The following is a 24,318-nucleotide window of genomic DNA, read 5'->3' as shown; positions in this document are numbered from 1 at the left end:
TCACTTGACCCAGTGCCAGTTATGGAGACTCTGTCCCCCACCCCTGACTTGTGATGCTGCCTCAACCACATGTTGGGTTTCCGTATCTGTCGATCTCTTCCTGGGCTCCCCACAGTGCCCTTGGGCCAATACGGCCAGACCAGTGCCAGCATCCCTATCATTTTGATTACTATCGCCCTATACATAAATCTGGATATCTTGTAGGTCTGGAGGTTTTTACAGTCTTACTTTAACTCTCTTTTTCAAATACAAATAATTTCTAAAATCTTTAGGTTCCATAGCGTGAACAATCATCTGACTTTTGGGCTTAAGAAAAATACCTATACTTTATCTCTCCACTTCACTTGTGAGGCATCATGAAATGCATGAAGTGCCAATTACTAACTCAAATATTTTAATTGTAATTTGCAGACAAAGGTTTTATTAGAAGTTAATCCATTAGCTGTTTAAGAGGTCTTTAGAAAATGAAAAGTATTTTTTCCCAAAGAATTAAATTAATCATATAAATAAAAGTGGAATTATTTTAACCATTCTGTCATTTTCTTAATGACATATTTAGGAAATGAGTGAGTTATAAAGGATTAACTATTTTTTCTTGGTCTCATATTGTATATTTTACAATAGTGGTCCATTTAACACCCGACTGCCTATTCCAGCCTATTCAAAAGTGGGTTTTTTCCCAGGTATATGCATCAGAATTAACTAGGGAGCTTTTAAAAACCATATGGTCCCTTTTCAAATTTAGATATTCTCAATGAAGTTTTGAAAGCAATAATACATCGGTAGAAAGGTAGGGCTTTTGCCTCACTACTAGAAGAACACTGATGCCATTTATTATTATGATCTGTATACAACTGGCAAGTATGAGCTTCCCTAAGTTTTTATTCCGTAAGTGGCCTTGTTGCATCAAGAAGTAGTATCTTGGTTAGCAGAGATAGTTGTGACATGCTTTTTTGCCCCGCTGTTTCTGCGATGTTCTCTTGGTCATTTCCACTGTATTTCTTTTTCCTTTCTTTTTAAGATTTTTATTTATTCATTTGAGAGACAGACAGAGAAAGCACAAGTGGGGGAGAGGCAGAGGGAGAGGGAGAAGCAGACTCACCGCTGAGCTGGGAGCCAAACGTGGGGCTTGATCCCAGAACCCTGGCATCATGACCTGAGCTGAAGGCAGACACTGAACCATCTGAGCCAGGCACCCCCCCAGTGTCTTTCTATTCTCTAGTTTTCCTTTTCTAAATATGAGCTTTAGTGGATCCCTGGTAGTTAAATGGAAACTCTAAATGTATTCATTTCATTCCAAGACACGTTGATGGGCCAATGATAATAGTGTGGCCAATTTAAAAAGACCAGCACAAATGAGTGGGGATATAAACAACCAAAAACAACAATTTAAAAACTATGCAATTTACTGATTCCTATACTCGTCTTACAATGGTTGACAACATTCTGTGTCATTTCGCATATGACACATCAGAGTTGTTTTTTTCCTCTAGAGGCCTCTCTAATTTACCTTCAGAAACTCAAGGAGCTTGGGCATGCAACAGACGTATCCCAAAGGAGCCTGTCTGTTCAGTACATTCCTCTAGGGCCCTGGCTGGGAGGCCACCGTAGTGCACTCTGCGTCCTTCCTGTCAATGATCCTTTTAGGGTATCCAACATCTACTGTTCAAGGTCACTATCTCAACTCCTGGTTGACCTGCTTCCTTTTTCCTGCAAAAGAGTCTGAAGCCTGATCTGGATCACACAACACTGCAAGTCTGCCTTCAGGCCGGGGTGGTGCTTGCTCCCTCTCCCCCTTGGCCACTCCCTTGAAAACAGATTCCCAGACCTGAGTGACATCCCGCAATGCTGTTGACCTCTGTCCTATGTAGGACCCACACAGTTTTGCAGGATAGGAAACCAAAGCAAAAATCATCACAGAGTCACCAAAAGGGCCACATGGATTAGTTACAGAAAACCGTGCAAGGACTAAGTACACTACCTAAACCCTATATATATGGCTTTCATTAAGTAGTGGAAAGTCTTTTACGAATTAAACTTTACTTAAAAAGGCAATAAATGATATGTAAGAGTAGAGCTGCTTTGACTGAAACAGGGCTGTAGGTATGGGTAGTACTCAGGTTCCTGCTAACTTTACCCTCATCTTATTTCCTGGCTTCCTTCCCTACCCCAGGAGATTCTTTGAGTCCTGGGGATTATCTTCCTATATGATTAAAAAGGCACATGGAGAAAAGGGCCCTGTCTTACATGTCTCTGTCCTGTGCTATGATACTCCTGGTGCTATCTGGAATTCTTCTAGTCTTTCCTCATATCTATCTGTTGAAGGCACATTAGGACTTCACTCAACTGTCATCTCCTCTAAGGACTCTCTCCAAGACAAAATTGATCTTCCCTACGGCAAATGGTCAGTGCTTCTATTATTACGAGAGGGACTGCATGTCTTAGATGTGCTGGGATAATCTCAATTTCTAATATTAGAGTACTAAGACACTCTCTAGGACTCATTTTTTTTTTTTTTTTTTGGTTAGATCACATTTCAGTTTTGGTTTTAAAAATATGGTTATGATGGGGAGCCTGTGTGGCTCAGTCAGTTGAGTATCTGACTCTTGGTTTTGACTCAAGTCATAATGTCTGGGTGGTGAGATGGAGCCCTGTGTCAGGCTCTGCGCTCAGTCCGGAGTCTGCTTGAGATCCTCTCCTTCTGCTCCAACCCCCTCCGGCTCTCACGCTCTCTCTCAAATAAATAAATAAATAAATAAATCCTTGAAAATATATATGGCTATGATAATTATAGCTCTTGTTGCAGTCAGCCTTATTCCTTAGTTATTGACAGACGCAGACATCATAAACAATACATTTCCAAGGAGTAGGGATCGTCTCTGCAAGGTAGGTATGTCTTGATCTGCATTTTGTGATGGGGAAGCAGAGGTTACCCAGCTAGAAAGTAAGCTGAAATCTACCCAAATCCAGGCTCTTTCCCTTATGCTACTCTGCTGCCCTCAGCGCTTCATAGTGTTTCTCTGTATATTCTAAAAATGTTTATTCTAGTAAATACTGAATATATATGTGCTCAATTGCTCAGAATCGAAAGCACACATGAATATATCTAGGTTGTGAATTGAAATGTTTCCTTTTCATACCTGCATGATTCAGAAAAGAACTTTATATTGTATTTAGTGCCATCTTAACTCTCTCTGGTGGTTGAAAAGCAAAGTGAATCCATTGGGATTTTTAATTTCCTGGCAGTCTGTGGTTAAGGAAACCAGCACCTAAAAAACACAGCAGATACTTCTCTGTGACTGGTGATGTCTGAGCCATGCTGGCTTATCTCAGTGCAGGCTGGGATCGGTTCTCCACACTGCTGAGGCCTGTCCCTCGCTTCCTACAGCACTCCCAAGGGGTGTACTATTAAGCTAATACAGGACAAAAGATAACAAACTGGCTGGCTGTTTCTCATATTCCCTGACATCTAGGAATTTTGTTCCCTGGCTTTGTGCTTGTGAAGAATGGAGGAGGGAGCTGCTTCTGAGAACATCTGTAGAATATGGGATGGGGGAGTGGAGGTGCCCAGCAAGGTGAAGAAGGAAGCTGTTGTGCTCCTTGCCAGTGTAGTCAGAAGCCTCGTTAAGGACAGGGCATTAGAAGGCGTCCACTGATCAAGATATCCTAACCCTCCTGAACACCCACTAGGTGGGAAGTGTTGTGCTAAGACAGTGGAGGCTTTGAAGATGATTATGACACACTATCACGTATCAAAGCCTTTACAATATAACACATTAAATTTTACTACAAACTAAAGGCCATGGTTAAACATTTTTTAAGATGAATCTCTACCTCATACCATATACAAAAACCAATTCCTGAAGGGTTATGGATTTAAATGTAAAAGGTCCAACTTTAAAAGTTATTTAAAAATATGACTTTAAGATAGCAAACGATGTCTTAAAGCACAAAAATGCAAATAATACAAAATACTGATATTTTTGATAATATGAAAATTAAGAATGTGATTTCATCAGAAGAGATTATAAAGAAAAAGGAACTGCCACAAACTGGGAACAGATAATGCGCAGCACATTTAACCAACCAAAACACGATATCTATCATGTCTAAAAATTAATCAGGAAAAGACAACAGTAACAATGGAAATGTGGGCAAGAGATACCAACTTAAAAATCAAAGAAGAGGAGGATGAATAACTCAAACATATAAAAAGATGTTCGTTAATAGGAAGAAAATGAAAACCGTAAGGATATAGCATTTTAGGTCCACTATATTAACAGAAATTTAACATCAATTTCTTATCAGATATTGACAAGGATATAAAGGAGAAGGGACTCATACCCAGCATGGAAGAGTATATATATTATTACAAACACTTCGGAAAATTTTCTGGTATTATTTAGTCAACTTGAAGTTGTTCCCAGCCCCCAGTGAAGCCTCTTGGGACTAGATTGAGGAGTTGTTGCCAAGAGAAAATTTTGCACATGTTTATCAGAAGAACTTTACAAGAATGTCCATAACAGGGATGTTTCTAATAGTAAGAAGCTGGAAACCACCTTAATGCCCATCAATAGGAATAACTAAAGAACTATCCGTAGTGACAATAAATAAATTATAGTAGTACATATTAAGTCGGTGACTTTTGTCACTATGTAAAGCTAAAAAAAAAAAACAGGAAGATACAAAAAGTAGAATTCTGTGTCTATAACGTTCGAAGACATGTGAAACTGAACAATATCGTGTTGAGGGATATGTCTATACATGGTAAACTATAAAGAAAAACAAAAGGATGATAAACACAGAATGTGGGAGAGGAGTTACCTCTGACAGGTGGTGAGGAAGGCTTCAAATATATTGGCATTGTTCTGTTTCTTAAGGCGGGTAGTGGTTGTGTGGGTATGTACTTTATTATTGTTCCTGAGACTGCACATATCTATTCTACAATCTCTCTTTTACTGTATTTCATAATAAAAATATATTCGGAAGTATGTTATGGGGGTGCTGAAGGTGAGTGGGAGTGGGAGGTGAGGTGAGAATTAGCAACAGCTTCCTGGGGTAGTCAGAGCTGGTCCTTGAGAGACGAGTAGAGTTTTAAGGACAGAGATGGGCAGAGAAGAAATTCCACTTGGAAAGAAAAGGTTGAGGAAATACAGGAAAGTGTGAAATGGCCGAGGGTGTCCGAAAGCAGTAAAGGTTGGAGTATAAACTGTGGAATCAATCTGGCATATAAAGATAGAAAGCTGCTTTGGGCCAGAACGTAGAGGGGCAGAGGGGCTTTTTTCTTTTCCTTTCTTCTTCTTCCTTTTATTTATTTATTTATTTATTTATTTATTTATTTATTTATTTATAAAAGATTTTATTTATGTGACAGAGAGACAGCCAGCGAGAGAGGGAACACAAGCAGGGGGAGTGGGAGAGGAAGAAGCAGGCTCATAGCAGAGGAGCCCGATGCGGGGCTCGATCCCAGAACACCAGGATCACGCCCTGAGCTGAAGGCAGACGCTTAACGACTGAGCCACCCAGGCACCCCTCTTCCTTTTACTTAAAAGAAGAACAACAACAACAACAAACCAAAACAAAACCAAAGCCAAAAACCTTCATACATTTAAATCTTATCCTGCAAGCAAAAGTGGGGTGTTGAAAACTTTCGAGGAGACAAGACCTCTGACTACACCTGTGATGTAGGAATGTAATTTTGGTGGTAGTATGAAGCATGAATGGGAGAAATGAGACCGCGGTGGGACCCATCTGGCTACTGGAATAGTTCAGGATAATGAAGAGAAGGGTCTGTGCTGTGGCAGTTGCAATGGTATGAAAGGAGGAAATGGCCTAATTTGGGATCTGACTTAAGTTTCCTTCATGTCCCTTTCCAGAAAGACATAGACCGAAGCAGTGTGTACTGGCTTCATCAGGCCAGCCCTGCTCAGGATTGAGCACACTCCTGAGTTAGGGAGCTAACTGCAAGCATTGACTCAACAGTTTACTCCCCAATTCCCTTTGATATACCTCTGGGTTTTCTCTCTGGAGCTAGGAAGGCAATTTTTGAAAATGACCCAATATTCAATATTCATTAATCCTTCCCTCTGCTTACTTACATTCGACCTTAACTTCCCTTTCTGGGCTCAATCATTCTCTCAAGGTCTCATACAAAGCAAAGTAATGCTAATAGGTTGAGAAGTCTCCTTCTCTTCCCACAAGAAGACTAATATTGCTGACAGTGTCCTAAAGACTAGTGGTATATCATCCTTTTGGCAGATAATTACACAAAAGCGTGAGACACTGAGATGGCATAATGTCAAGAACTGGTGGCTGGTTTGAAATGGGAAATGAGTGCCTTGGACATCTAACAGGCAGCTGGAAATTCAGGTTAGGCATTTAGGAGGGATGTCAGCCCATACATCCCAAAGTTGACCACATAATGAGACAAGCCTGCTTTGAGGGCTATGCTGTTTTATACAGGATCAAGGAGAGGTGACGGATCCCAATATAGAGAAGAAATACTTATTGAAAAACAAGTATCTTGTCAAGTTGAAGCACGCAAGAGTCAAATACAGTAATGCCCTTTTCATCCTGGCGAAGGCGGCAGCAATGTTCCACAGGTAAGAGCAGAGGTCATTTCTTTGTTCAGTGGCGCAGATGCTAGGAAGCCGTGGCAGGGAAAGAAGGGACCGAGGTCTGAGGATGGTGTACTGCCAAGGAAGCTGCACTCCAGGGGCACCCCGAAGAAGAAATACGAATGGCCCGGGAATCACATTTGAAGAATAGAGTATGCAGCTCTCAACATCTTCTGAATCACTCTGCTGTGCAAACCAAATCCTGTGTGAGTCAGGATGAAGATGTATTTCATGCCCACTGCTCTGATGAAAACAGAGAAGTGAATGGTAGACTGGGCAGGCTGAGTGACTCCCTGCCCGCCCACCAGAAGAGCTGGAGGTCTGGGGGAGCAACGCAATGACAAAGGATCTCAAGCAGATGGCTAATTTGCATAAACGCTGGGAAGACATTTTTGTAAAAATGAAGAGGGAAGAAAATTTTGACTTATTCTCAGATAAAGACAGAGAAATGATGGCTTAATATAAAGAGGAAACTATCCTCACAAGTCCTCCCTCATTCAAGAGGCAAGTAGAATGTGTTCTTCGGATCACAGCAGTGGTTTGTAAACTTTCTTATTCTTTTCCATAGGCAAAACCAAAACGCAAAACAAATCAAAACCATGAATAATTAAAATGCAAAGATTCTCCTCACTTGTAATTTATTCAATTTCTTCTCTGTCTTTTCCCACCAAGATGCTATCTTAACGTTAACCCTTTGATTCCTTACCAAACCTTTAACTAGCCCTCATGGGAAGCTGCTTTTGAAATGGTTCAAAGTTGGGCATCCAATGGAAGAAGAAGCAGGGCAGACAAACGGGGCCCTCCCTGAGTGGCATAATGAACCCTGCATAATCGACAAGGGAGTCTAACGCCGAGTGAGCCGGCTCTGCTCCCTACGGCTTCCTTCTCTAATCAAGACAACGCTCTCCCTCCTTCCTGAAAGGGACTCATGTCACTCATTTAACACAGTGTTCACAGGTCAGGCTCCGAAAAGAAAAAGGTAATGGATTTGATTTTTGCAAGAGGTTTTTCTTTCCCTTCATAAAAGGCATGGAGCGGAACCAAACAAGAAAGGAAAACCTCGCATTTGCAGACGATCTGAAGGGTGAGTCACAGTGATGGCTGACAGACGACCGGGCGGCTCAGAGACACGGGCCGTGGGGACATAGAGAGGCTAACAGCTATGGAGGGATGAGCTCTGTGTTTTACTGAGTGTCAGCACCCAGAGGTGAGGAAAGACTGGGTGGGTGATCTTTGGCAATGCAGAGCCCTAGAAACGATCTACCCAAGCCCAGACGATTGTTTTATTTCTCCAGTTGCACTGTTCTTTCCTCTCTTAAGCACCTGTTATCTCTTTTCTCTCATGCGTTGGATTTCATCAGCCTCCTTGGCTCATCTATCTGCATTGAACTGACGGGCTCAGCTCTGCAGAGTTGGAATATTCTGCTAAGCTCTGACTTCCCTATCACCCGACCGATGGCCCTGCTCTCCTGTGTACTTTCTCTAATAGGCGCTGGCGCACCTGTCTTGTAACCCTTCATTCTGTCATGTTTTGCATACCTCATGCTTTTGAAGTTCTTCATTATTTCCCGCTTGACCTTATTTTTCACTTTATTTCTATTCTATTGCTATTCCTACTGTGTCATTCACATTTGGTGATTGGGGGTTTACATATGAAGAAAACAAGATGTGAAATGTCACAGAGTTTAAGATTAAAGGCATTTAAAAAATGTTAGGCACAATAACTACACTACCTCACCGATCTTGCAATATCTGTAATAATTAAATGTACTCCGGAAAGGATGGTGGATTTACAGCGAGGTGATAGGGCATGAAAAGCTGACTGTGAGTTAGACTGAATATTCCACATATATTCATATGCTCAGTTATCTGTGATATCTGGTTCATCAGGTGCCTTTGTGGCCATGTAGTGAGGAGAGCTAGTTAACTTCCAGAGCCAGAACACACAGTGGCAGTGTTCTGCACTCCAAAGGCTTCTGTTCACACATTCATTTGGCAGACAGTACCTACTGGATGTGCACCATGGGCCAGGCCCCGCGCTGAGCACCGGGGTACAGCGGGGAGCACAAAGCACCACGGCGCCTGTTCTCACAGAGTTTATACTCCGGAGAGTCAGATTTCATAACATAATCACACACATGAATGTGAAATTAGCATCGTGACAAAAGCTACAAAGGAGACGTGGCAGCCGATGACAGGCAGCTGTGACCTGATTGGAGAGCGAAGAGAAGCTTTCTCTGAAGATGAGATGCTTGAGTTGACAGGAGAAAGAGGAGGAGGAGTTAGCCAGGTGAAGAGAGGAGAGAGGAGCATTTTGGGAAGAGGGGGCAATGTGGGCAAAAGCCCTGTGGGCAGGGGGGGGGGGGAGGGGGAGCTTCGTGACCTGACTGAGGGGCTAGAAGGCAAGGGGAGCCTGGCTGAGAAGAGCTGGGAGGGAGGTAGGGGCCAGAACATGCAGGGCATTGACAGCCTTGTGACGGGTCTGATCTTTACCCTGCAAGAAATGGGGTGCCACCGAAGGGTCTTAAGCAATGCGCAGATAGATCAGATTTGTGTTTTGAGAAGGAACCCATCTTACCCAACAGACTAGGGGGAGGCAAATACAAGGTGATTGTACTTCCAAGCTTTCATAGGCCTTCATAACATGCACACTGACTTAAACATGCTTTCTAGATGTCTGGGCTTAGAGTATGGCGTATTTTAATAGAAGTACAGACCTCGGTGGGAAGGAGGGGGGGAAGAATAGGAGGAAACTGAGGAATATTGAAGTAGGTACTTTGTCCTTCCTGGAAAAGACTATCCCCATTTTCCAGAAGAGTAAAATGGACTTTGTTAAATAACTTGCATGGTATGTGGACATGCTGTCATTCTTTGAGTTGCTAGGGCTGACTCAACTGGTCCCTCGGGCCAGGAGAGCACTTTTTCCCTCCCGCCCCCTCCAGTGCACGTGCCCCAGAAGCTGCCCAGAGGAGGCTGGTATTTGAGGCTCTGGAGCAGCTGTAAGCTCTTGACTGGTAACTTGTCCAAGGTCAGAGCTAGAGAGCCAGTGAGGTGGTGAGTCAGTCAGTCTATGAACATCAGTCAGCCAGGCTCCTGCTCTTTTTCCTGCCCTGTATTTCCTTTCAAGGAAGAAACAAGCTGTGGAAAAAGGAAAGGGAACAAGATAGGGAATGGACTAGGAAGTCAGTAAGACAGGTAGATGCTTCCCTCGAAGGGTCATCAGGGTAAGGAAGCAACCGAGTGGGCTAGAGACAATGAAAATATCTCAGACAAGCCGACAGAAAACAAGTGAAGTGTACACGGTTCTTCAGCGTATGACGGTGACCAGAGGCTTCAGACTGAGACAGACCCACTGATGGGCGTGTATCGCTATTTTTACCCAACTTTTTCCCCTGGGAAATTGTGTGTGAGAGAGTCTCTTGTTGCTAAGGGAGACAATCTTGCTGCTTTGTTTCTCTGGATTCAAGGGCATATTAATTCAAGACACTGTGTCATGCCATTCAAGCTCATGGCGGAATATGAGCATGATGTGAAAAGGGCTCCTCCCCAAATTCAGGCAGAGCCTCCAGCTGGGCAGGCTCCCTCTTTTATGGGCCAGACAAGCGCCCTCGGTCTCGGGGAAGATAAGGTAGGATTCTTCAAAGTGGCCACCAGGAATCTGCATACTATTAAATGTGTCCCCTCCCAGATCAGACCCCTCTTAACATCTTGGCCAGAGACAACAAACACAAAGGAATCTATCTGAGCCACCAAAATAGGTTTCCTGGGAATGAAAACCAAGCTTTAAAATTTCAAGCACAAAAATGAGGCATGAGAGCAGATTACGCAGGTTCTTCTCAGTACGCCCATTTCTAGGGCATTTCACACATTTCTGCAGTGGTGTCTTCTAAGAGCACACGGGCCATCTGGGAACAGTTTTGACTGGCTGCACTGGGACCCACAGGTGTAGGACCCGCAGGTGTAGGACCAGCCTCAGCCTCCGTGCCCACAGCCACTTCACCTTCTTCTTGCCCTAGTGTCTGTGTACAACAGTGATAAAATTAAGGTAGCTGTGATCCACACATTGCCGGCAGACTTGTTTTGTTTTGCATGCACACCTTTTTTAAATTAAAAACACTTTTTCAAGTCTGGTTGATTCTTAAAAATATGGATTTTTGCTTCCTCTTGAAAGATCAAAGACTTAGAAGGAGGAAGCCAGCATCCCTCTGATCAACAGTTGGCCCGGGCTCGTACTGGCTGCTCCTCGGAAGGGGCAAGGGCTCTCCATGCTTCACACATTCATGTTCCCTGCCAGGCCCAGGCAGGCGTGTGAATTTGGGACCCTCCCTCCCTCTTTCTGAGACTGTGGGCCCAAGCAGAGCTTCAGTGCTGCTGAGGTGGCAAAGGGTAAGGAGAACACCATGTTTCTCTCTGCCCAGAACCCAGTAGTGAGTGCATCTCAGGGGCATTAGGAGCACGCAGACTTAGCCCCTTGTCTGTGGAGTTCTCAGGTAAGCCTGTAGCAGGGGCAAGGACTCATTAGAAATCAAGAATAAACAACTAACCAGAAATTTAAAAATTACAAAAATAAGAGCACCTTCTAAATAACCTACGAGTCAAAGAGGAAATCACAGTAGAAATTAACATATATGTAGAGCTTAAAATGATAAACATACTACATATCAAATCTACAGCCTTAAATTCATACATTATTAATAGAAATGAAGAAAAATGTCGAATTACTGATCTAAGCATCCAACTTAAGGAACAATAAAAATAACAACAGAGTAGAAGAAAATGGAGGGAGAGAAATACTAAATATAAAAACAGTAATGAATAAGCAAGAGAACAAATATGTAAGCTGGTTCTGTAAAAGAATAAAAAACCGGACAAATCTCTGGCATGATTAATAAAGATAAAACAAAGAATGCACAAATAAACAGCGGTCAAATAAATGAGATGGGGGAGATAAAAACAAATACTTCAGACATTAAAAATATAATAAGATAACATTATAAACACTTTGGAAACTACGATGGAATAGGCAAATTATTAGAAAAAGGAAATTTATAAGAATTGACTCAAAAAGAAATAGAAAACCTGAAGAATACCCTAGTTCTAATAGAAATGTAATCAGTGATTTAAAATTTTCACATGAAGAAAGCACACCAGGTTTGGATGGATTTACAGGCGCATTCTATCAAACATGCAAGGGTAATTCTCAACTTACATAAGCCTTCCCAGACAGCAACAACAATGACAACCACAGAAAGGATTATTCCTTCTCATTTTATAAGGGTAGAATAACATTAATATCAAAATCATTCAACAACACTACACAAAAAAAATTCAGCCTGACCTTACTCAAGAACAAAGATACAAATATCCTAAAGGGATTATCAGAAACTGAATTGAGCAATGCATAAAATGATCATTATGGATACATAGGATTTATCAGAGGAAATCAAGAGTGATAATAAAAAAACATTAATATGATTAATCTTTAATCAACATGTTAAAGAAAAAAGATCACATGATACTTCCCATAGAATGATAGAGAAATAGTACATAAAATTCACCATGAATTCCTAATAAACTCTCTAGCAAACTGGTCATAGAAGGGAACATTTTTAATCTGATAAAGGTTATGTATATAAACTCGTTAAACATTACGTTTGGTGGTGAAATGTTAGAAACATTCCCTTTAAGATTAGAAATAGAACAAGAGTGCTTGCTTTGACCACTTCTATTTAGAGTCACATTGGAAGCTGAACATGTGCAGTAAAATAAGAAAAAAAAAGTAAAAGAACTTAAAAGAACTCTCATTATTTGCAGAAAACGTGTTTACCTATGTAGAAAATCCAGAGGTAGCCACAGATAAATTAATTGAATTAATAAAAAAGTTTAGTAGTTTTGCATGATACGATTGACCAACATGCAAAAATCATTTCTGTTTCTTTTCACTGATAACAGTTTATCTTACTATTACATTAAAAATACTATATATAGGGGCGCCTAGGTGGCTGAGTCAGTTGAGCGTCTCACTCTTGATTTCGGCTCAGGTCATGATCTCAGGGTTGTGAGATTAAGCCCCCATTGGGCTCAGTGCTGAGCGCAGAGCCTGCTTAGGATTCTCTCTCTCTCTCCCCCTCCCCTATGCTCATGTACGCTGGCTCTCTTTCTCTCTCTCTAAAAGAAAATAAAAATAAAATAAATAAATAAAAATACTATATATAAGAACAAAAATAAAACAAAGTGCCTAGAATCAATCCAGCAAAATATTTGCAGGTATGTTATGGAAAAAACTATAAATTTTGAGCAGTTTATGGAAAACCTAAATAAATGGATTCTATCATGTTCATGGATAGAAAGATTCAATATTATGAAGATTATAAAGCATTCCCACATTTTTTATAGATTCCAAACAATTCCAATAAAAATCCTAATAGGACAAGCAAATTCTAAAAATTTATATGGAAGAGCAAAGATCCAAGAACATCCAGACACGGCTGAAGAATTAAGATGTGTGTCCAGGGACGAGGGGATGGGCATTTTTTTCTATCAAAAGTCAAGACTTAGTAAAAGGTAGATAATTAGAGTGTCGATGTAGGCATAGACAAATAGAACAGCAGAACACTGTAAATAAGCTATAAACAGACCATTACATACAGGAATTTTATTTATTATGGGGCTATCATTGCAGATTGGGGGAAAATGAGGGGACATTCAACAAATGATGCTGTGACAGGTAGTTATCCATATAGAAAAACTGAAATTGGGTTTCTTCCTTATTCTACACAAAGAAATCAATTCTAGGGATTAAAGACTTAGAAATGAAAAGCAAAACTATTAAACTTTTAGAAAAAGATATACGAAATCTTTAGAAATATGAGTTAGGGAATCATTTTTTCAAAGGTGACACAGGAAGTGGAAACTATGAAGGAAAGGGTTTATCAAGTCAATTACATTAAAATTAAGGCTTTCTATTTACCAAAGTGCATCAAAAAGAAAGTGAAACTACAAGTCATAAACTGGAGTAAGATATTTGCAACATAGCAATTGATGAAAAACTATCACCAAGCACATATGAACACTTCCAAAATTGATATGAAAGAAGAAACAATTCAACGGAAAATAAGGAAAATACATGAACAGGCATTTTCATTTAAGAGAAAACACAAAAGCTCAATAAACAAGAAAAGATGATGAACACCATTTTTAATCAAGAAATGCAAATTCAAACCTAAATGATATGTCATTTTCTACCTGCCAGAATCAGAATTTAAAAGCTTGAAATACAAGTTTTATGAGGATGTATATTAGGGGAAACTCTTTTACATTGTTCATATGTGTATGAATTTGCATTATCACTTAGGAAAATATTTTTGTGTAATTTACTTAAGTTAAATATGTGCCCACCTAGGTATATAGTCTAGTCTAGAAAAATTTTTGCCTATGTGCAGCAGGAAATACATGTAAGAATTGTATTAGTTACAAAAAGCTCAACTCAAATGTCCATTGACATGGGAAATCTCAGATCTCCATGGATAACTAGACTGTAGCATATTCATACAATGATTTGCAGTAGGGAAAATAAGTGAACTATAGTGTCATGAGTCAACTTGGATGAGTCTTATGAATATAAAGTATAGAAAGCAAAGCACAGAGAAGGACATGAGCGATATGATTCATTTATATAAAGTTCCCAAAGTCTGCAAAACTAAGTAATACAGTTGAGAGATACACACATGTGTAGTAAAACTGGAAAGAATGATAAGAGTTTGTTTAGAGTGGTGGTTCTCTGGGGGCTGGAGAGTGTGGGGAAGTTGAGTCAAGGGAGATTGGTTGTATTCTGTTTTTTTTTTTTTTTTTAAGATTTTATTTATTCATTCATCAGAGAGAGAGAGAGAGACAGCCAGCGAGAGAGGGAACACAAGCAGGGGGAGTGGGAGAGGAAGAAGCAGGCTCCCAGGGGAGGAGCCTCACGTCAGGCTCGATCCGGAACGCCAGGATCATGCCCTGAGCCGAAGGCAGACGCTTAACAACTGAGCCACCCAGGCGCCCTGGTTGTATTCTGTTTTTTTAAGCAGGGCTATGGGTTTGTGGGTGCTTGAATCACTGTTAGTGTTTACACCTACTAAATATGTTAGAAGTATTCTTCTAAATGGTTTTATGTTTAATAAAAATACGTAAAATAGAATACTTTTATTTTGTAGTTATAGGCTAGTCATGTCTAGACCACAGGAGAGGTGATACATTAAAAAACAGCTATCAGGGTCACCTGGGTGGCGCAGCCGGTTAAGCGTTGACTCCTGGTTTCGGGTGAGGTTGTGACCTCATGATTAGCATGGCATCTGATTGAGATTCTCTCCCTCTCCCTTTGCCCCCCCTCACTCATGCTTTTTCTCTCTCTCTCTCTCTAAAATAAATAAATAAATCTAAAAAAAAAAAAAAAAAAAAAAAAAAAAAAAAAAAAAAACCAAACCAGCTATCAGGGAGGATGTGGAGACAGGGGAACCCTCTTAACACTGTTGGTGGGAATGCAAACTGGTGCAGCTACTCTGGAAAACAGTATGGAGGTTCCTCAAAAAATTTAAAATAGAACCACCCTATGATCCGGCAATTGCGCTACTAGCTACTTACCCAAAGGATACAAAAATACTGGTTGGAAGAGACACATGTACCCCGATGTTTATAGCATCACGATTGACAACAGCCAATCTATGGAAAGAGCCCAAATGTCCATCGACTGATGAATGGATAAAGAGGATGTGCGCATATATATATATAAGTATTACTCAGTCATCAATAAGAATGAAGTCTTGCCATTTGTAATGACATGGATGGAGCTAGAGTGTATTGTGCTAAGCAAAATAAGTCAAAGAAAGACAAATACCATATGATTTCATTCATATGTGGAGTTTAAGAAACAAAAACAAATGATCATAAGGGAAGAAAAGAGAGGCAAACCAAGAAACAGACAGTTAAGTATAGAGAACAAACTGATGGTTACCAGAGGTGGGGCAGGGTGGGAGGATGGGGGAGATAGGTGATGGGGATTAAGGAGTGCAGTTGTTGTGATGAGCACTGGGTGTTAAATGTTAAGTATGGAATCACTAAATTGTACACCTGAAACTAGTATTATACTGTATGTTAACTAACTGGAATTTAAATAAAAGCCAAAAAAAAAAAAAAAGATGGATAAGCATTATGTTTTTTGCACATTGTTTGGTCTACCAAGATTTTTTAGGCTACCCTGAGGCCCACTGCAGGCAGACTTGTGCATATGAATTTGAAGAAGGTAAGCCATTTTATAAATAAGCTTATGTGATGCTAAAAAGGCATATAAAATTGTTACACAGTTGTTAAGGTGATGAAGCTAAAAATGTTTTTTTTTTTTTTAAACAGAAAGTATGTTTTATGGAAATGGGGAATATATTATGTTTTGTAGAAACAGGAAAATATTTTACCTTTTCAAGAGCAAACTTGGTCTCCTTTCAGATTCTCTTTGACCTTGAATGTTAGACCTTATTTACGTGATTAGAACTACTATCCTTTCCTCCAAATGTCTCTTGATTTCTTAAGATCTCCTGCTTCACCAGTAAATTATTTTGTATATTCATTATTCTTTGCCTGTGTTTCCTATTTACTTTCAGTTTTTAATTACATTGTGTCCCTAAGAGCTTTGTACCAGAGATTTATTCAACAGTACAAAAAATTTCATCCCTCTCAACTTTATTAGACTATTTCACAAACTTAAAAACACTCTTCTTTTTAACACATATCCATTAATAGTTTCTAATAATTTCTTACACTTTTCCTTAAAAACTGAATGTCATTTGTGTTTTTCTTATTAGCCTTCCCGAATGACTAAAGAAAAGCAATCAGACATGATGGTTATGTTTCTATTTTCTATTCCCTGTATTTTCTGCATTTACAGATTATGTTTTGTCTGCTCAAATTTTTTTTTAAGAGAGAGCGAGCACAATGCACATGGAAGGGGGAGGGGCAGAGAGAGAGGGAGAGAGAATCCTAAGCAGGCTCCACACCCAGCATGGAGCCCAACACAGGGTTTGATCTCACGACCCTGAGATCATGACCTGAGCTGAAATCAAGAGTCAGACACTCACCTGACTGAGCTACCAGGTGCCCCGGACATGCTTTAAAAATGTGTGTCTGTGCCATAGTTTCTTAGAATCCCCAGTGTCAGGAGGGTGTCCTTACACCCATGCTCACCACCTCCTCTAGCCCCACTGCACCTGTCTTTCTTGTACTACTAAACAGGCACACACCACCACTGTCCTACAACGAAGGCTATCGTAAAAGACCCAGGAAAAGTCTCAGGTTCAGAGGCCAACACCACCTGGTGCAATAACTAAGTGTTCAAAAGTGCTATTATTTACACCCCTGACCCAAGGGCCCAGTAATTCATTAGTTGTTACAGGAAATGATTTTTCAGAATCACCCAGCTCTTTGACAGTAATTCTGATTTCAGCAATTCTATTATGCTGTGTTTCATCTCAGATATCCAGCTGTGATCAGATCATTACCTGGCTTCTTCCTTCTGTTTCTGATCATGAAAAGGGGGGGGGGATACAATCTTTCCCACACTTATTTGATCACAAAGTGGGTGTGTGTTTAGTTTGTGCACAGAGGAAATGACGGATTAAGACTGAAGGTGAAGGGATCGCATTAACAAAGAGAAATGTGCCTTCGTGTTTTAAAGGCTGCAAAGAAGCTGGTGCTAGCTTCTCTGCGTCTTGAGCTTATTTTTAATGATAACCCATGAATCTCTTGTCCGCCTATTTTTCCCAGGAGTCTTGCAACTTTACAACCAAGCCATAATATCCATGGAGTGAAGTTACCTTATAAACATCACCTGCACAGATGATTAAGATCTGTGTATGTATCTGGGCCCCAGCGGTATCAAGGGGGAATCCTATAGTAAGATGAAAAATGGGTCCCTGGTTGATTTTACAGTAAAATTTCCAAATTGGTAACCTATATATTATCCAATTTATGCATTAGTTTAAATAATCAAACCACCGAGTCATGCAGATATTGATCGATCCTGGTCCTTGCCAAAATAATTTAAATGCATCTGTAAATTACAGGTTATTGCCAATTCCTGATAAGCACAGATGAAGGTAGAAAACATTAGCTTAAGTGATTAAAATTTGATAATAAACACTAAAACAAGATCTGATTTAATTATGTGCTATGTTGAAGAACAACCATGCAGATAGAAAATGTTACCTAATTCTGACAGTAGATAATGTGAACACCTTTAAACTTATCTGGTGAAGTTGTCCCTTTCCCTGACAGGCAGTTAGTCACCCTGAACAAATTCTCCACTGGTCCATGACTGAGAAAACCCCCCAAAACATTTGAGTATTAAATATAATCCATAAAGAGCAGAAGAAAGTCTTCTATCCATCCCTGCTAAGTTCCCAGCCTTAACTTAAAGATTGGAGATAAAATCAACCAGTAAAATTTTATCCATGGGATTTCTGTGACTCCCAAGTGGTTCCTTTTCTTTGAGAATTAAGTGCTAGAAATATATATATTCTAGTCCCAAATAAACTAACCATATTATCTCAAACTGGCCATAATAACTCCTTTTAGATAGCTTGTACACAGAAGAATAATTTGCTCCATAAAACTGGCATGGAAAATTATAAAATATTGCTTATTTTTATAATCTGTGAAAAGAAGTTAAAACACCATTTTCTGAAACCCAGGTAGAGGACTCATTTTTATCACTTGCCAGAAGAAAAAGCACCTTTCATAAAATCGAGCACCTGCCTACAGAATTCTAAATCTGTGTTTACACGGATTTAAAAACCTCAGTTTTCCAACCTGAACAGGATGGAACTCTCCTTCGACAAGACCTGGGGGGAATTAGCAAAGCCTGAGCCATACACATCCTATCTTTGTCATACCTTGTCAAGTCAGCTTCCCTCCAGCTCAGTTAGGAGTTCTCAAACTTCACCTTGCATCAGATTCACCAGGGGGTGAATCAGACAATATTGACCCCACTCCTAGAGCTTCTGATTCAGTAGGTCTGCAGTGGGGCTCAGAATTTGCATTTCTAACATGTTCCCAGATGATGCTGAGGCTGGGGACCCAGCAGAGAACTACTGCTCTGGCTTGAATTCTCCGAGAAAGAAAATTCTTTTTACAGAAGAGTACTTCTATACTTAGGCTTCTATGCCTTGGGAGTACTGTACATATTAGCAGCCATTTAGACCATTTGTTAAAAACATGGCCACCATTTGGAACCCACACAGGCTATGTCTGAAGTCCACTGTGGGAGTGGGTGGGCTATCCTCTCTCCTAGGCGTCTGGTCCCTTTACTCATGGCCTTCGTGCTGTGTTGGCTTTCACCTGCACTACAAAGATTTTGGTTTATTTAATCCCTTGTGAGTTGGCTTTGCAGCATGTTAAGAAAGTGCCCTTCTGTGTTTAGGGAAGCTTGGTGGCCTAAACGAAAATCCTGTATAGATGGGGTAAGGGGAGGCTCGGGGCAGGGGCTGTCAGGCTCTTGAGTCAGCCACTGCCTGGGTTCAAATTCCAGCTTGGATACTTGGATACCCAGTTGTCCAAGAATTGTGAAGGAGGGAGAAAAATTGACATGATTTATGTTCTTCCTACTTTTGCACTGTGGATGATTCACTGACTTGGGAATGAAAATCACAGAAATGGAAGACTTGGCAGTAGGAATAACAGATTCATTTGGTTATTTGGGAACAAGTAGCTGGTGAAGCTCAGCTCAAGAATTTGAGGTTCCAGAAGCCAAGAACCACAGCTTTTCTGTATTAACTTAAAGGACAAAGAGGGAGGGCAAGAATAAATTCCAGATTTTATTTATAATAGCTAACCTTTATTATGTGTTTACCAATGGCCATTTTGCAGAAAGAGAGTCAGAGAGAGACACTGACTAATATTCTATATTGTTACTGAGTTTTTTCTTGTACCTTTAGATGAAGTCAGTTACCCATCAATCAGATGCCTCAAAACCGCTGTACATTAAAAATCCACCTCAACTTACACTCTAACTGGAAAATGCCACCATTTTTAAGGTCAGCGTGTATACAAGAAGCCTGGTCCCCTTTTTTTTCTAGCATCAAAGCCAAAAGACCCGTCAACACAGGAGAAATCTTTCCAAAGAAACACAGAACCATTTGATTAATAAACTTGGAGAAAAGAAAGCAAAAAACAAAACAAATTTCCAAACATTTACTCTCAAATGAAAACTACCATTAAGCTATAGGAAAAGTTAAGGATCAGCGTTTTTAGTTCAAACTATTTCTTCGGTTATTTGTACATTTTCTTTAGTTTGCTCTTCAGAGAAACTGCATCTTTAAAACACTACAATGAGATTTGCCAATTGGAAGGCTGTACGTAAGAAAATGAGAAATAATATAATTCTTAAATAACGTTTGATCAAACCTTTAGAAAACTGAGTCATGCAATGGAAAGAAGGCAAACCCTATGCCGAGACTGCTTTGGCGCTCTGATACTATCGCGGGTTCTTCCTTCAGAATTAAGCAGTTCTATAAAAAGAGATTGTTCTTACCCTCATCCTTCCATTCCTTATCGCGGGCCCATCTTCTGCCAATCTCAACACGTACAAATCCATTTTGTATTCCCTTCCTCCACGAATGCTGAATCCAAATCCTTTGGCTCCTTTCTCCATGTCCACAGTGAAATAATCAAAATCCTTCAGAGTTGGGGAGAAAATGGAATAAGCAGTTGTTTAATATTAGAGAAACTTCTGTGGTCAGTGTCTCTGTTCTCCTCTCTTATAGTTAATGTGTCCCCAGTGATGTGATATTGAGAGAAAAAGTAATCTGACTTCACCATCAAATAAAAGGCAAGACAAAATTCCAAAGGTTCAAGCGGATCCAAGTGCAGTTAACTTGGTCAATAAAAGAACTACTGTAGAGCGTGTTTACTTCGGTATCTATCCATCTGTTTACTTGGCAAACGTATTATGACTGCATATAGGCCTGAGTGATATTATCTCTCCTTTGAGTTTTCTCATTCACTGCTATTAAGCACCATAAATAAATGTATCAGAGTTGTGTGTGTGTGTGTGTGTGTGTGTGTGTGTGTGTATGTGTGAATTATGGGTTTGCTCATTAGGAAACGGAAATGTAATGGGGTCTCTGAGGTACCTGGGGCTGCCTATACTCCGCCAGAGGGTACTGCCTGGTGTCAGGGGAGTGCTGCCTGTAGTCCAGCAGGGGAGGCTGCCTATAGTCCAAGGGTGGGGGTTGCTGGTAGTCCCCTCCCGGGGGCTGCCTGTAGTCCAGCGGCGGCTGCCTGTAGTCCGTGAATGGAGGCTGTCGGATGTCTGGTTTCACATCTTGCCTCGCTTTTACTTCTGACCTGTAACTAGATAAATGGAAATGGGATTTGCTCTCATAGCTCAGCATTCTGAGGAGAATAGAGCGATCACATGACCTCTAGGCACGTGTGGGTCACACCTCTTGGTGGTCCTTTCGTGGGTTCTGGAATTTGAGAAAATTATAAATGATAAGTATTATTTAAAAATCTTTGACAAATGCCATATCATATACTTTTCATGTGGCTCCATAAGAAATCAAGGTGAACATGATGGCTCAACCAGGGCTTTGTGGAAAAGGAGTTAGGGATATCCCTCTTTGACTTTGGCTACTTAAAAACTTGTACAACTGTAGCAAATCTAGGGAGCTAAACACTTAACTATATCTCAAAATATCAGTCTGTCTCAACACCAGTGAACCAACTCTATCAACCTCTCTCTCTCCCACACACCATTCATTACTTCATGAAAGCACAACTGAAGCAATCTCTAAATACTCTATAAATACATAATTAAGGGGTATTTTAACCTGCTAGGCTGGGTCTTTTTGACTATCTTACAGAGGTTAAAGGACTGAGAGCAAAGTCTAATCACCAGCTACAACTCAAGTAGCAAGTCACTGGGTCATTCCTAAGAGTAGAAACATACTACACAGAGTTTAAATATTAGGCTATAACTGTCAGAGCAGTATCAGGTGCTATTATCAGATACTATCATGGCCATAAGATGAAAGGGAAGGCAAACATGTTTATGTCCAACATTTGTGTCTTTCTTGTTTCTAGATATTACTTACAGTAGCTCCTCCCCCCATCCATGCGGGTTACGTGCCAAGACCTCAGTGGTTGTCTGAAACCGCAGATAGTACTAAACCCTGTATATACTGTTTTTTCCTATACATACACACCTATGATAAAGTTGAATGTATAAATTAGGTACACTGAGAGATTATCTAATAATAACACAGAAAAATTATAATAATATACTGTATTAAAGTTATATGAGTGTGGTCTCTCTTTCAAAATATCTTATTGTCCTGTACTCACCCTTCTTGTGATGATGTGAGCTGACAAAATGCCTGCGTGATGAGATGAAGTGAGGGGCATGACCTAGGCACTATGATTACATTGTGCAGCATGAGACTAGGCTATTACTGACCTTCTGACAATATGTCACAAGAAGGATTATCTGCTTCCTGACTGTGGTTGACCTCAGGTAACTGAAACCACGGAAAATGAAACTTCAGATTAAGGTGGGGGAGGGGGGCTACTGTACTCCTAAAATAAATATAGAAACCAAAGCTAGTTGTTTAGTGCTGTTCTGTGAATGCAAACTGCTCTAAACTGAAGGGCTTCCCAGTTCCAAAAGGACACTAACATAGCTAATGCCTACCATTATGGGATCATTAATAAGGTAAACTGAAAAGTTACCCCCATAGTATAAAGGCCACTTAATTCTGTAATTCACTGTCTATTGTCACAGCCACAGCCACACTGAGCTGCTCAGAAATTCAGGAAAATAAAAAAGAATACATTCTATCTAATGACAATTTTATCTAAAATTAATATAGAGGGTCTGAGGAATTGCGAAAATATTTAGGACCAAGGAAAAACTCAAATGTGTCAGGAAAACAGGATCAAAACCAGTAAAATTTTTACCTTTAAAACCAGATTTTTTTTTTTAAACTGGCTTATGGTCTCACTGATGCTGATTATGACTAACTATTTTTAAAAATCACTCACCTAAACAATTGCCATTAGTGCAATCTAATATTTGATGAGGACACACTAAGAATGTACAGCCATGGATGTATTTATCTGGGGTTTTGGAGGGGGGTTAGTAATATCGTTATTTCAATCAACACTTTGAGCAGGTCCCGTTTGTCACTTAACCCTGCAGATGTGACACATTCCTCTTAGGAACTGCACAATGTGGGCTCTGCTTTATACTTCAGCAAGGTGTCCACTCACCAACTGGGAGTGTGCGTGCTGAGAAGGGAATTATTGAAATACGCTTTGAATAAGACGCTTAACCACACAAATGCTGAGTTAAACAAAAGGAACCGGACTGGCCAGCATTTGTTGGCATGTGTCGACGCCTTCCTAGAAAACCGTTTGGTAGATGAGACGTCACGTTGTTTTGAGTCACTTTATTTTCTTGATCCGTCTGGCAGGGGTATGCCATGTCCATTACGTGCTCCCTTTCCAACCAGATGTTGGAGCCACAAGGTGCAGCAAAAGAGGGTGAAATGCAGAGTTTCCCCGGAGATTACACACCAGCCCAGAAGAGCAACTGTAAGATGCAATGGCCGTCATCCACGCCTGCCTTCTGGCGCTCAAACTGCATTTGACCTCAGTGCCAAGGGTCAAGGATTTTATGTTGAATTGCACATTGGAGAGTCTTTAATAATGAAAATATACTTAATTTTTTATGAGTATTACCAACTTTTAAGTGAACGATACCCTGGCTTGGGCAAAAATTACATTGCTTTGAATGTGTGAAACACTCTTATTTTCAGGAAAACTCAGGATTATTAGAAAAAAATATATAGCCTTTTTAAAATCCCTTTCCTCGTGAAAGAAGGTCATCAGTATAACTCTTTGCAGTTATTAATTCTATTACTAAAGAGATTTTAGAATAATCAAACCAGATTCCTAGTGGTAAATTCTAACAGAATTTTATGGTATGAGCAAGTTCTAGAACCAGGAAACATTGCCCATGGTAGGGGATCTTGGGGTGGGATTTTGCCTCATGTGGGCCTTTTAAGAATTCCTTCCAGCCTTAAGCATCTAGGGTTCAAAGTCTGTGAAAGAAGTCAATTTCCAATGCTCTTCCACGGACCTTGCCGTTTAAGATGCAAATACTAATTGCCCTAGCCGGGGAAGGTGAACTCTGCTATTTATACTTTGTTTTGAAATATATTACATAATGGCTCTTTAGTTGTTTTCAACAAATGCTTCTCCTCTAATACTGCTTTGCTCATGTCTGTATTAAAATTATTTTGTTTCCTGAGCATACACCAAAAGGATGTTAAGGGAAGATAAATAAGGAGAAGTGTGCAGGGTGTCAGTGGGAAGCCAAACTGAGAGTAAATAAGACGGGATAAAATATTCAGTCATCCTAAATCCTCAAGTAAAAATTTGCAAGCAGATTGCTATTTAATTTTCTCCCACTTTCCAGGGGAACCTGGCTTGATTTGACATGAAGGTAGGTGGGTACTTCTTTGTATAAATGAACTCTGTAGGAGACGCATCCTGGGTGCTTGGCACACAAGCTACCTTGGAGACGTCTCCAGCCTGATGTAGAGAAAGGCAAAGAGTTCCTGATACCCTGACCATCTTTATTTTTTTTTATTTTTATTTTTTATAATAATTT

The 24,318-nt window shown here is 40.2% G+C and overlaps 1 protein-coding gene across 9 annotated transcripts in view; it reads right to left on the bottom strand.

The window, feature by feature from the left end:
- MAGI2 (membrane associated guanylate kinase, WW and PDZ domain containing 2) overlaps positions 1 to 24,318 on the bottom strand; it is a 1,265,804-nt gene that overhangs the window by 75,551 nt on the left and 1,165,935 nt on the right. For all 9 annotated transcript variants that reach the window (XM_087861146.1, XM_087861140.1, XM_087861142.1 and 6 more), the window contains 2 exons: positions 20,777 to 20,996; positions 20,176 to 20,319 (listed from right to left, as the gene is read on the bottom strand). In XM_087861146.1, coding sequence (XP_087717272.1) covers positions 20,176 to 20,319; positions 20,777 to 20,996 — 364 coding nt within the window. The remainder of the gene's footprint in view (positions 1 to 20,175; positions 20,320 to 20,776; positions 20,997 to 24,318) is intronic.

This window comes from Ursus americanus, chromosome 3 (genome assembly GCF_024610735.1).
Source record: "Ursus americanus isolate L20-20 chromosome 3, mUrsAme1.1.p, whole genome shotgun sequence".
Lineage (NCBI taxonomy): Eukaryota > Metazoa > Chordata > Mammalia > Carnivora > Ursidae > Ursus > Ursus americanus.
This window is presented reverse-complemented; position numbering and strand designations above follow the sequence as displayed.